The 12650-nt window shown below is 43.5% G+C and overlaps 1 protein-coding gene and 1 long non-coding RNA gene across 8 annotated transcripts; both read right to left on the bottom strand.

Moving 5' to 3' along the window:
- Nucleotides 1-3667: 3667 nt before the first annotated feature.
- On the bottom strand, nucleotides 3668-4857 carry LOC120700010. The gene has a single exon (XM_039984163.1). It carries the CDS (start codon nucleotides 4620-4622, stop codon nucleotides 4011-4013), a length of 612 nt encoding a protein of 203 aa, XP_039840097.1. The 5' UTR covers nucleotides 4623-4857; the 3' UTR covers nucleotides 3668-4010.
- A 3241-nt stretch (nucleotides 4858-8098) lies between these two features.
- On the bottom strand, nucleotides 8099-11373 carry LOC120700011. 7 transcript variants are annotated; one of them, XR_005685759.1, is made up of 5 exons: nucleotides 9846-11367; nucleotides 9374-9460; nucleotides 8809-8918; nucleotides 8580-8655; nucleotides 8099-8330 (listed from the first exon to the last, which is right to left on the bottom strand). It is a non-coding gene; the product is annotated as an uncharacterized LOC120700011 (long non-coding RNA). The 7 variants fall into 7 exon arrangements; XR_005685760.1 differs by having other exon boundaries at nucleotides 10996-11367; XR_005685756.1 differs by having other exon boundaries at nucleotides 8809-9460; nucleotides 9846-11373.
- Between the last annotated feature and the right edge of the window lie 1277 nt (nucleotides 11374-12650).

The following is a 12650-nucleotide window of genomic DNA, read 5'->3' as shown; positions in this document are numbered from 1 at the left end:
AAACTCAAACACTGGTTCCGGAAAGGAATCAGGTCCAAGAGGCCCCTCCCATATTATGGGGTCTCCCTTTCTTCCCCCTTTTCCTTTCCCAAAACCATAGTAATTCTTCCCGCTAGACCCACCTCCAGACATTGGGTATACAATGAGGTTTGGTGTTTGAGTTGTGCTGGGAGTTCACAAACTTGGGAGTATTTATAGGCGCACAAAGGTCTGATACCCGGAGTGTGGAGTGTAAATGCACCTAAAAAACCTACATGACAACACAGTGAAGAGGCTAGCTGACCTAACACTGAAAAGGCTAGATTCGATGCTCGAAATGACTACTCGATGCATCTCTGTGCATGCAGACTCACAGCACTGCATTGCTGCCGCTCGGTCGATCGCGCCTAGATGTCGCCTTCCCCACTACACGCCACAGACCTTCGCTGTAGAATGACAGGTCCGTCGTCCTCGCCAGAGAGACTGCTTTGAAGGTGAGCTGGTGTGGTTGTCGTCTGGTCATATCTATTTGAAATGGTGGAAGAGCACTGCTATTGGGTTGTCGTCTTTTGTCACGTATGTCTGGGCAAAGAATGCGACATTTTGGAAACCCGTGATCGCCGTGCTGAGCAGTGGCAACCTGTGATCTCGTACTCGCAGCTAGATACACTATGGTTCCTATTTTGAGCTATTCGAGCGTGTAGTCATCATCATTGTCGGCGGGTGAGGTCTTCGGATGCTTTTTAGTATTCTAGTGACATGAAAATGTGTGCTTTTTAGCAGCAGACCCCGATGTATTTCTTAGTTCTTATTGTTATATTAATAAAATGTGTGTTTTTTAGTATTCTAGTGACATGAAAAGCTCCGAAAATATTAAGGACAAGTTCAAAGATTTCATAGACTCCCGGCTACAACTGCAAATTAATGGTAAAGGCTACAACACACAGAGTTAAGCTCTCAACTTAAAACATAAACAACTAATTGCAGTGACATGTGCACGCAACAAGATAATTTCTTGTTGCATCTAACCCTACCATGCCTTATGGAATGTAAAATGCCGGGATTATATGGTACTACTCTACTGAGTGCACCTAGGATATTTGCCCTTCCTAATTGCTTCGGCCCCGGCTTCCTTCGCACGGCGTGCCCTCTCTCGCTTTCTCTCCCTGTCAGCTTCACGTTCGGCCGCAGCCTTACGATCCACCTCCTCCATCCTCTTGCGGATCTCTTCTTGCTCTTTCTTGCACTTCTCCTCTTGCTGTTCCTCGTGCTTCATTCGGCGCCAACGTTCTGCAGCTCACCTTGCTTTTTGTTCCACAATGTCCTTTGCCTGCTGCGACTGCACGGTGTCGAACCACTGCATAAAATCACAAAGAGGCGGAGGAGACTTTGTCCAACACAAGTTAGAATCATAACTCAATGTTAGGTCACAGAGAAAAATAGCGTATGTTCTCCTGCTACCTTGGCCCGGTCTTTGCTGTATCGCTTAGGTGGATCATATTCGTAGTTCTCACACATAAAGAACCTCATGCCGTAGTCATCTCCTAAAACCTCAGATTGCATGAACTTGCATAACGAACCGCAGAAGCACATTGGCACATCAATTTCTTCGGGTACGGTGGCTTTACACTTGCTCCACGGAATGTAGGTTGATCCTGACGAAGACATTGGCACTATAGTGTGGTGCGCCAAATAACAAACAATGATTTAAGCAATGCACATATCGTATACTGCAATATCAATAAGGTACTGTCATAATTCTATTCTAATGTATAATTATTTTATTTGAAAAAGTCTGTAATAGTACTCAAATTGTAATACTAAACCAGTGTTCTAAAGCACCAAATCTAATTCAACTAATCTGCTAATTAAATTAAATTGTTATACAATATCAACGAATTTATACGGAAGTTACCGGTAGATCACAAGTGCGGAATTTGGCAGAGCTTCGCCGCTTCCCTTCTCCTCACCCCTCTCTTTTTTCTGGATTTTTGGTGGATTTTTTTAGGTCAAATGAGGAGGAAATGAGGGGGGAGGTCTTATATAGGGAGGGCTGACCCGGTCGCCCGGGGGGGGGGGGGGCGACAGGCCCCCCTGTCGCCCGCGGGAGGGGTGACCGGCCCCCCTAGCGCCTGTAGGCTGGGCCCACTGGTCGGTCGCCCCTGGGATGGGCGACAGGGGCCTGTCGCCCGTTGGGTGGGCGACAGGCCCCCTTTTTTTTCCTTCAGGGACTTTGTTGCAAATTTGAAGAAGAAGGAAATTATATTTGAGCCCTGTCGCCCCCCCCCCCATAGGGCGACCGGGGTATATTTTTGAAATTTTCCAAAACAGACATATATTTTTGAAATTTTAATTTTTTTTAAATATAAAAAAGAAAAAAATGCGGCCATGGGTTTGGACATGTTTGAAAGCTGGGCCTTTTGGAGGTTTCGTTTTGAAAGCGAGGCAATTTATCTCCGAAGGTTAGCTAGTGTTTTGCAGGACAGAAACCCGGTTGTCAGCTTTGGGTAATCCCTTGTTATCCTAGAGGCTCAATAATTATCAGGCCTGTTTGGAGAGTAGAATATTTTCATACTCGTGTGACCATTTCTCAAGAAATTTCTGCATTACAAACAGGCTCTCACATTTCTTTTGTCTGAACTCTCAAGACACTTGCTCTTCCCCTGACATCCAAACCATTAATTGTAAATAAATTTGTAAAAGCAAACCGCGATACGCAGAATTTTCAGATTCCGAGAAGAATTTAGGAGGAGAATCTGCATCATTGATTTGGTCACAAGTTAAAGCTGCTGAACCGCACATCCCCCGTCCCCTGTCCTGCGGTGTAGTCTTCAGGCTGAGCTTTGTTCCAATTTCGTAACGATAGTAAGGTAGTGGTCAGCCATTATCCAGGAAATTTTCTCTGAAAAAAGGAGAATTTAGGTGACATTTGAGAACTGCCAAGAGATGCTTGCCCTTGTGTTATTTTGCACTAACATATTCTTCTTCAAACATCATGCAGCGCTACATCCAGGAGCTAGCAGTCTCAAAAGCATTCCAAGCATCAACAGTTCTGTTCTTCAGTGTTTGTGAGAACGTTCTGTGGTGTTTCTTCCAAAAAAAGAACCTCGCTACAGGGGGAGAGATCCAGGGGGAAGAAAAGAATCCACATCCACTAGCTAGATATGTACATCCACCACTTGTATTGCCCTAAAGGCCTAAACCCTATATTGTTGTCAGCATGGCCATTCTGAGAGGGTAGGGCCTGAATATGCAGGAGGTAAGAAACGGGAAATGAAGGTTAGTATTTGGTTGACTGGAAAATAATATTGATCGCAAGACTAGAAGTTGTTTCAGTTTCACACATACTAAATGTATATAGTAACACTGAACAAGTGAGCATGCAGGGAACAGGCAAGGTGAAGAAAAGCAATCAACAGTAAACAGCCACACGTCCACCATTAAGGATGAATATTATTCCGTACTTTATAACAGAAATATGAAAACTGCTAGGCCCAGTTTCTAGCAGTGAATGTGATCTGGAACCACGAAAGATTGAGCTCAGTCAGGTATTAAGCGATGGTAAGATGCCCATCCATTTTTAATGAGCACAGTTACTTGCGATTTATAGTTCATTTAGTTGTCTTAGAAATTATAGGAACTTTGCCCCCAACTGTTCACAAAGATCAGTCAAAATCTGATGCCAAAATTAGGTGAAAGCTGACCTTCTCTTGTTGTAAACTAATAATCTTTTCTCTAAGTGCAAGAACAAACCTCCTATAGAAATCTCTTGATGGAAGTCAAACACCAATATATTGTTCAGGATTGGCAATAACACGTACACTTTACTGTTATTTCCACAGATTTTATATGACTGTAAAGGGACCAGAAACTGGAAAAGGCTGCCCCCAGAACTTCACTTTCTGACAAACTCACCAGCTACATCTGTACAACATGTTTTTCTTAATATGCTTGACTGATGGCAGCATAAGAATATAAGATGGGAGTGTTGATGTGGCTGAGCCAGTATGTTTTCAGATTGAAATATCTCATCAGTGGCCTCTCTTATTCAGTGACCACTTTGTGATTTTCCTGTGCATGAAGTATGTCTCCATATTGAAATCTCTCAAACAGCCTTCCTTCCAAAGAAACTCCTGAATATTGGGTAGCAACGCTGGGAAGATGGCCTGCAACATATTTTCAACTTCTGCTGCTTGGTAGACCTTCCCATTCATCAGCAATTTCATCTTGTGGCATATCACATTCCGTACAATCCGCAGAAATTCATACCACTTGCCGCTGACCTGTTTTCCTGCAAGTCGATCCTGATACTTAAGCCACTCAATCATATAGCTGTTGTTGGAAGCCATAATAACCCACATTTTGCGGTATGGCATATAGTTCTCAACCTTGCCCTTCAGCTCTCTTTTGAAATTTGGTATGTAGAAGTTGATGTAGTCAAAAAATTCCATAAACACAGTTGATCTGTTGTGAAGCGGCAACAAGCTGGTATGGTTACCAATCAGGTAACGATACAGATAGCCATTCGTCTTCATTAACATCAATAGTATGCTGGTATCTATAGGGATGCAATTTATCATGTGCTCTCCCATTGAAACAGCCACCAATTTCTCCAACAGTAATGATGCATTTAGATAGTCCATCCTTACTCCCCCTGGAGTTAGAGCAGTGAACTGGCTCTTGTCTTCGACCAATTCAAACCTGCCTGCACTATTTATGGCCACAGAATCGACTGATAGTGTGGGGATGCAACATCCTAGATCATGGAATGTTCCAATCAGATCAACCAGTGATTTGGTAGTATACTTGCCGTCTTCAGTGAATTTCCACCCAGAACTGGAACTTCTTCCATCAGCGGATGACCTTTCAGATACTCCACTGGATCAAATTTGATGAATAGCGATGTTTCGTCTATACAGCGTTCATGCACGATCCCAGTAACATTCTCTGCAGGTCTCCAAATCTTTCTGCACAAATGAAATGCTATTGTAATCTTTACTCAGACTTGATCGCTTGAATGGCAAATGCATACTACTAATGCACAAATGAAATGGCGTTAGTATAATCTTGCCCACTAATCTCAAAACAGTATTGAATCAGGTTACCACCTCTCACTAATTTTTGCATAAATTTGAACTGCAAATTCATACTACTGAATGAATGTGCAATACTTCATTTCAAGAATGAATAGGTATTAAGAAACGAATAGGAAAACTCAAGCAGTGCTAACATTTGAATGCATCGCCGAATAAACATGAGAAGGGGTACAAGTAAATTTTGATTATCTGAACTAAACCCAACAACACACAAAATCGACGTAATCTAACAGTAGAGCAAAACAGTTCTGCTGCCAATAGCGCAAAGTTTCATGAAGTTTCACTCCGAATACAATATTATCATGGTGGCATCAAAGCTATTGTAAGTTGTCTATGCCTAGACACATCAGAAAAGTAGCAAGACAATGGGCAGCTTAAAATGCCAATTGATCCAAATCAAGCCATATTCGTCCAAGTATGCTACTGGATCGAACTACCGAACTGCATTCACGCATGAAAAAACACAACTAAACATCAGCATTGCTTAGCGAAATGGATGCTTGACTACTCACCGATCAGGGACGACGTGCATCGGCAGGAATCCTGGCCTCTTCAGTACAGTGCGCCCGCTCTTCCAGTAGGGACTAGGGAGAGCTTGGGGCGGCAGGGCGTGTTCCCCCCTCCCAGCTGACATCCGCCTGCTCTACAGATGTTGCCATGGCGTGATCCTAAACGCCTGTAGACGGTGCGCGGAGCGGTGGTGGTGGGCTGAGGTGGCGATGCCCTCGCCCTGAGGAAGGGGCTCCCCGCTGCTCCAGCTGCCCTCGCGCACGGTGACGCCGGACCCCTGGTTGCTCCCGCTCGCTCGCTGGAGCGGATAAGGAACCCAGTTGATCCTGGCGGCAAGGTGGTGGTGCCAGGGAGAGGAAGCAGCCGCAGAGGATCTCTGCTCGCACCGGAGCCAAGGCGGGGGACGGGCTTGAGGCAGCTCCGTTCTCCATTCGGCAGCGAGTCCGCCGTGGCAGGGATCGGTCTCGGTGAAGACAGGGACCTCGTAGTCGTAGGTGTACATCCGGCTTCTGCCGCCAGCGCCACGCCAGATGACGCCGAGGCCGACTCCCTCGCGGCGAGGTGGATCCAACCGAATCCTTCCATAGGAGATGGCACGAGTGGGGGAGTCGAGGATGATCGTGCCGTCGTTGGAGTCCAGCAGGTTGATGCCGCCCTTGACCTTGCTGAAGCCGCCGTGGCCAGGGCCAGCATCCCGTACTCTGCAAACCGGAGCGTCGAAGGAGTGGATGCGAGACGCGGCCTCCTGGATGCTCCCGCACGCTCGATGGAGTGGAGCAGGAACCCCGCAAGTCCGCACGGCGGCGGCGGGGGCGAGATGGTGGTGCGGGGGAGCAGGGGAAGGAGAGGGACACAGAGTCTGCTCTCCGATGAAGGGGCGGTGGGGATGGGGTGACGGAGGTGGAGCCGGTGAGCGTAATTTTCCGGCGAGCTCGCCGGCGCAGCGGCTAGCCCTCGCAATGCCGCGCAGAAACGCCATAGCGTGCCACGCACTGGCAACGGCCAGGCGATTTCTGAATTTGACTTGGCCAAGTAACACGGGGTCCGGGTTTTCCGGGGAGGCGGGGAGGAGAAGGAAGAAGTTGTTGGATCGTGGGGTCGCCGGTGGGGCCCCAAAGGCTTTTAGCAAAACTTCACCGGCATCCAAGTTAACCATCGCATAGTTCAGGGTTTGGACCCCACCTGTAAGTGAATGAAGCATGCGATACCGACTCTTCTGGACCCGTGCAAAGTAACGGAGCCAGGTGAAAAAACAAGCGGGAGCGAGGCTAGACCCACGCGTGCCGCGACATCCCCAATCTGAGCCGTGCCGTGCCGTGCCGGCGTGCCCCCAACCCAAGACCCCACCTCAAGCAGGTTGGCGAGCGGTGGCCGCCGCAACCCAGAGTCGAAACCCAGACGAGTGAGATTTCCCATAGTGGAGGGGGGAGTGGAGCCGGAAAATAACCTCGAGTCCTTGACAAAGTGGAATTGGGGTTTCCTGGAAGAGGTGCTGTTTAGAAGAAGGTTTCGATGAGAAATGGATTGTCTGGATTAGAAAAGTTGTGCAAGGGTAGGGTAGGATTGGAAAAAGTTCAAATTTACTCCCTTCAATTATAGTCAAAGTTTGTGTAACCCCTAAACTATAATTTGGTTCAATTTACCTTCTAAACTATGCCATTTAGTTCATTTTACTACATAATATAATTTATCTTTTTTATTTCTCCCTAACTTGGATTTTAATTTTAAATTTTGCAAGGTAGTAGTGGACATCACAATGCATACTAAAAAATTACTAAACTTTTTCTAGTTAGTTTACATATAATTTTGAACTCCAATGATTAATTATTATTAAATATCCTAACCTATCAAAATTATGATAAAAATTATGATATATTTTCTCTAATATATGTTATGATGCATACTATCATCTTGTAAAATTTCAATCGAAGATGTATAATTAATAAGTTCAAAGGGAAATAGGGAATATTACCTTTAGACTTTATTCAGAGAAAAAAATCATACGGAAGCAAAAAAAAAAGATAACAGGAACCAGTAGCCTTAATTGGTTCAACTTAAGATCGCCTAAGGTCAATCTCTATGGGAATGTCATGAGCCTTAAATGTCACGCCACATCAGCAAGTTCTCGCAGAGTTACTTATGAGAGAGGAGAGAGAGTTTTATGGGATGAGAGAGAACCGGCACACACTATGTGGAAACACCTTATTAGAGATTTGTCCATATAGCTATTAGTGACGCGAAAAATGCGTCACTTAAATTGTGTTGTGATAACAGCACATCCACATCAGAGATGCGGGTGGTTAAAACGTGTCTCTAATGTGGGTCATCAGAGACGCGGCTGATGTGAAGATAGCAGCAACGTGTGTTGAGAAAACATGTCGCTAATAACAATTTGCAAGAACAAAAAAAAGGAAATCTAGATCCATGGTGTACATTTCTGAACCCCATGTTTCACAAAATGGCACATTTCAACCATTAAAAGACTCTGCACAATGATGTTAAAGCAACAATAAAAAGGTCTGAAAATTGACCTTAGGTAAGACTTCTCATGATCAAAATACATAAGATAAATGGTTCACACTTCACAGTACACAGGAATTTTGATTACAGTCTATTAAATTGTAAGCAATTACATAGAGTATCCACCTGACCAATCAAAATGTGATGGTTGCTCTAGAATAAATGGCAATACAAATACCTCCTAGCTACTTTCTTTCCTCTGAGCTTTGGCCAACTGCCCCTAGGCTACAACAAAACAGCATATTGTTAATTGAAGACATAAATGTAAGAAATGTCATTCTTCTCAATTTCACCAAAACAGCAGGGAGTTGTTAAGTCTAGAGGTGCATAGCTACAACAAAATGTGGTTACTCAACTTTTTACACTGCCATGGCTAAATTAAGATTGTGCACAGCCATGCAGGCAAATATACTTACTAGCAGTATGTAAACCTACTGTCAATGAATAAGAGAATAGGCTAGGAGAAATGAGTACCTTGATCGGGTACTGTGAGTAGTCCTTTGCAGCTCTGGCACTGCAGCTTCAGCACAATCTTCTTGGTGGTCTTGGCCTGAAAATTACAACATCTGTCATATCCCAAACTGTGCAGCCAATAGGCATTTACAATTCGCAGTTATTTTCAGACATTCATGCTGCCAACAAAATAGATAGGTATAAATGATTGATAGGTCAATCTTACAATCACATAGATATGCTGCATTACCTTCTTCTGGAAGACAGGCTTGGTCTGACAACCATATCCTTACCCTTCTTATACTGAGTTGCCTTTTGCAGAGTGTGCTTCCTGCACACCTTGTTCTTAGGAATGTTCACCTGTATAACATGTGAAACAAATAGCACAGACTAGTATTCAAAAGATTCCCATATGCCCTTTCCAGAGTAAAGCTGAAAAGGCAAGAATTAACATATAAGACCACAAAGGACAAATATAATTTTTCAAACATTCACTTCACCAAATTGAACCATATATATGATTACCATCTAGAGTGGCTCATCATATATGACTGGTCACTACATAAATTAGTTTCTCTTTGCACCATCAAGGAAAAAGGCAACAGGATTTATCTGCTGACAGTAGCTCTTATTTATCAGCTGACAACGGGGCTTAGAGAAGATTACTACTTCAAACTGTACATCAGTCCACTCATGAAACATGTGATCTAATATAATGCGCACAATGATCTCAACCTTTAACAGGATAGCTGATAAGTAGTTCCAAACTCATACTAAAGAAGACACACATAAATTATGTTTTGAGTGCATCTCACCAAGGTATTACATTCTTCAGCTTAGAAGTGCTGAAATTGGCATCTGATTGTGGAGCACCTCATTTCACATTCTTCAGCTTAGAAGTGCTGCTCAAGAACACAAGCAGATTCAGTTATTAGCTTAACTAGAATCACATTAGGTAATCTCATCTCATTATTTAAACATGCATTCAACCTATCAACTACTAAGCTAGCTAGGTTCAATAGCACAGTATATATTTGCAGTCCAATTTCAAACAAAAAATCTGAAGTAGAAATTTGTAGAAATCAGAATAAAGCAGAAAGCAGAGATTTCTACAAGAACTGATAATGCATTACATACAGTCTGTATAAAATGAGTAGCCTTATGGCGTGAGACAGAATTGGTTGCACTTCAGTATGCTGGGAGGTTAAAATCTATGTTGGCTAAAATAGTTTCATCAAACAAGACAGGAATCTGCAAACAGGAGCCAAGATAGGATATGTAGGATACCTTGTCAGGCAGAAGCCTTCCAGCAATGGATACCAATCCATCATGATCAGCAGTTATTTAGTGTAATCAAGTAGGCATGTGGTTCAGAAAAACATCTAGGACCCAACATGGTACAAATGGCAATGGGAAAGGGCTGAAACAGGTAAAAGCCATTTGGCAATATGTCACCTAATGCAACTCGACAATTATGTAGACCATTGTCCTGCTTCCACTATTAACTCATCAGTAAATATGAGATGACCACGGTCTATTAAGTTACTAGAACTAAAGGATTGGGGACAAGGTTCTGTTAATTACTATTCTATACTTCAATCCCTACAACTATGGATGTACGGTATTAGATAAACATACATGATGCAGCACCATATTAACACAAAATGGACAGTGTTTCTCATGCTAAGACGAGAATTGGCATCAGCAATGATATGAGGGCATCAATATAAAAATAAATTCTGAGAGCAAGGCTACGCTTAAATAAGGCTATGCTGAACTAAAATGAACTGAACAGAACTTTTGGGCAACTTCCAAATGAAATCAATAAGAACAAGTTAACCATGGAATTTCCTCGGACCACTAATGCAAAAAATTGAATTTCATATTTAGTACTTTAGTAGTGTCCCATCGGAAGCTACAGAAAGGACTAGAAGTAACGATCAACAACAAGCACAAAGGACATCTTTCAGTCTGTGAACTGATAGCACATCTTTCAGGAGTCAGGACAGACTATCCCCAAATAACTTGGAATGCTCGTGGAGCTAAGAAAAGAGAACACTGAACAAGCATGGACTAGAGATTTAGCATTTTGCCTATATGTCCACCTAAACATGAACCCTCTACACATTGGAATCACCCCGCGCAGCAAACGGAAATCCATAGAGCGCTGAGCAAACCTAACAAACCCTCACTAGATGAAGCCAGTGGCACAGGATTCGCATTCCCTGAATAAACACTGGCATCGTAAGGCTGTACACCATCCACTAAACGCCAAAAAAACGAGCCTAAAATTCAGCCAGTCGTACCGCATGTAAAAATGGATCGTGGTGGCGGGGATCTGTCCGGGAGGAGGCTGCCGGCGAGATCAATGCATCTACAGCTACAAACCGGGACCGTGCGGATCAGCGAGAGTCAGTGGAGGGCAGAGCGCAATTACGTTCTGAGCCGAGGCGGGAGCGCGCGGAGGCGTCGTTGAGGAGGGCGAGGCCGACGCGGAGGACGTGGGCGGGGCGGGGCGCGCGGAGGCGGCGGGCGAGGCAGAGATACTCCCAGACGCCACCGCCGCCGTGCTCCGCCTGCTCCTCCAGGCGCAGCAGCCGCGCCTCCTCCTCCGCCGCCATCGCAGCCGCCATGGGGATTGACTCGACCGGGGAGCTGCAGGCGACGTGGAGGAGCACCCGGGTCGGGCGGCGGCGACTGGAGCGGGATGCCGGGAGGCGGAGGGTGGAGCGCGGTCGCCGGGATCCGGTGCCGGAGAGAGAGGTTTTGCTGGGGAGGTGGGGATGAGAGGAGGAAAGGCAGTCGTCGGTTCTGACCGGCGGACCCGCGTGGAGGTGAAAGGGACAGGAACACACATTCTAACAAGTAAAAAATGCTTCATAGGAGACGCGTTTCATTCAAACCGCGTCTCTTATGGCTAGCAAATTATCACAGACCTATTTGGTTCATTCGCGTCTCTGTTGTTTTCATATCTATAGTCATTTGTGACGAACACATCTGAGACTGTCCAATCAACACACGTCTCTAATATGATGTTTAAGATGCATTTTAATTCCGAGTCTTTGATGAAAGTGTTTTTTATACTTTTCATACATAGTGGCCGTTACTAAATTCTCAATCTTATTAGCTGTACGATGACACTCCCCACTAAAACTAGCCTAAAGCAATTGAGCTAGTGTGGACCATTCCACTAGCCAGTTTTGTGGTTAACCATTTTTTGACTAAACGATTAGTTTGACGTTTGAACTTCGGACAATAGACTATTGTAATATTGTTATGTGTGAATGTTTTAAAAAAATAAATAAAATAAAATATGAAATACAAGCTCTTGAGAAATATAGTGTTGCCACTAGTTCATCCTTTCATACGAGCAACGAGAATTAAATAGTACCGTAAAATACACCAGCGGTCTCTAAACTTGTTTTGATCTGTTGTCTTGGTCCTTAAACTTGTTATGGTGTATCATATTGGTCCCTAAACTCTTAAAATACATTTTTAGATCCCTGAACTTATTTCAAGGTATCATATAGGTTTCTAATCTCTCAAAATGCATTTTTAGGTACATAAACTTATCTCGCGGTGTCATGCAGATCCCCAAACTCTCAAAATGCTATATTTTTAATTTAATATAAATATTGTTTTGCTACTTTAGTGGATGAAAAATTCTTTTGCTACTTTAGATTTAATAAAATTGCTATTTTATTTTTAATTGAGAATGGGAACAAATTATTATAATAAATTTATACAAAACGTATGCAAAATATGAATAGTTAGTAAGAAATATTCAGAATTAGTATTGATATCTTTATGTTAAATAAGAAAGCTATAATATCCACATTTGATATCAAATGATCTAGATTAACTCATGATATAGATTAATAAGCAGCTAATTCAGAATTAAAATGGTGTTAGATAAGATTGAATCGGCTAAAAATAGTTTAATAGACAGTCCATTTTGATACAACTAATTAATGGCAATTTTCAGGGATATGAAAATTCACCTTGAGAATTTAGGACCGAATTGACATATTGTGACGAGTTTAGGGACCTAAAGATGTATCTTGACAGTTTCGAGACGCGAATGACACCTCT

This window comes from Panicum virgatum, chromosome 3K (assembly GCF_016808335.1).
Source record: "Panicum virgatum strain AP13 chromosome 3K, P.virgatum_v5, whole genome shotgun sequence".
Classification (NCBI taxonomy): Eukaryota; Viridiplantae; Streptophyta; class Magnoliopsida; order Poales; family Poaceae; genus Panicum; species Panicum virgatum.
The sequence above is the reverse complement of the archived record's forward strand: the minus strand, read 5'-3'. Positions and strand labels throughout refer to the sequence as shown.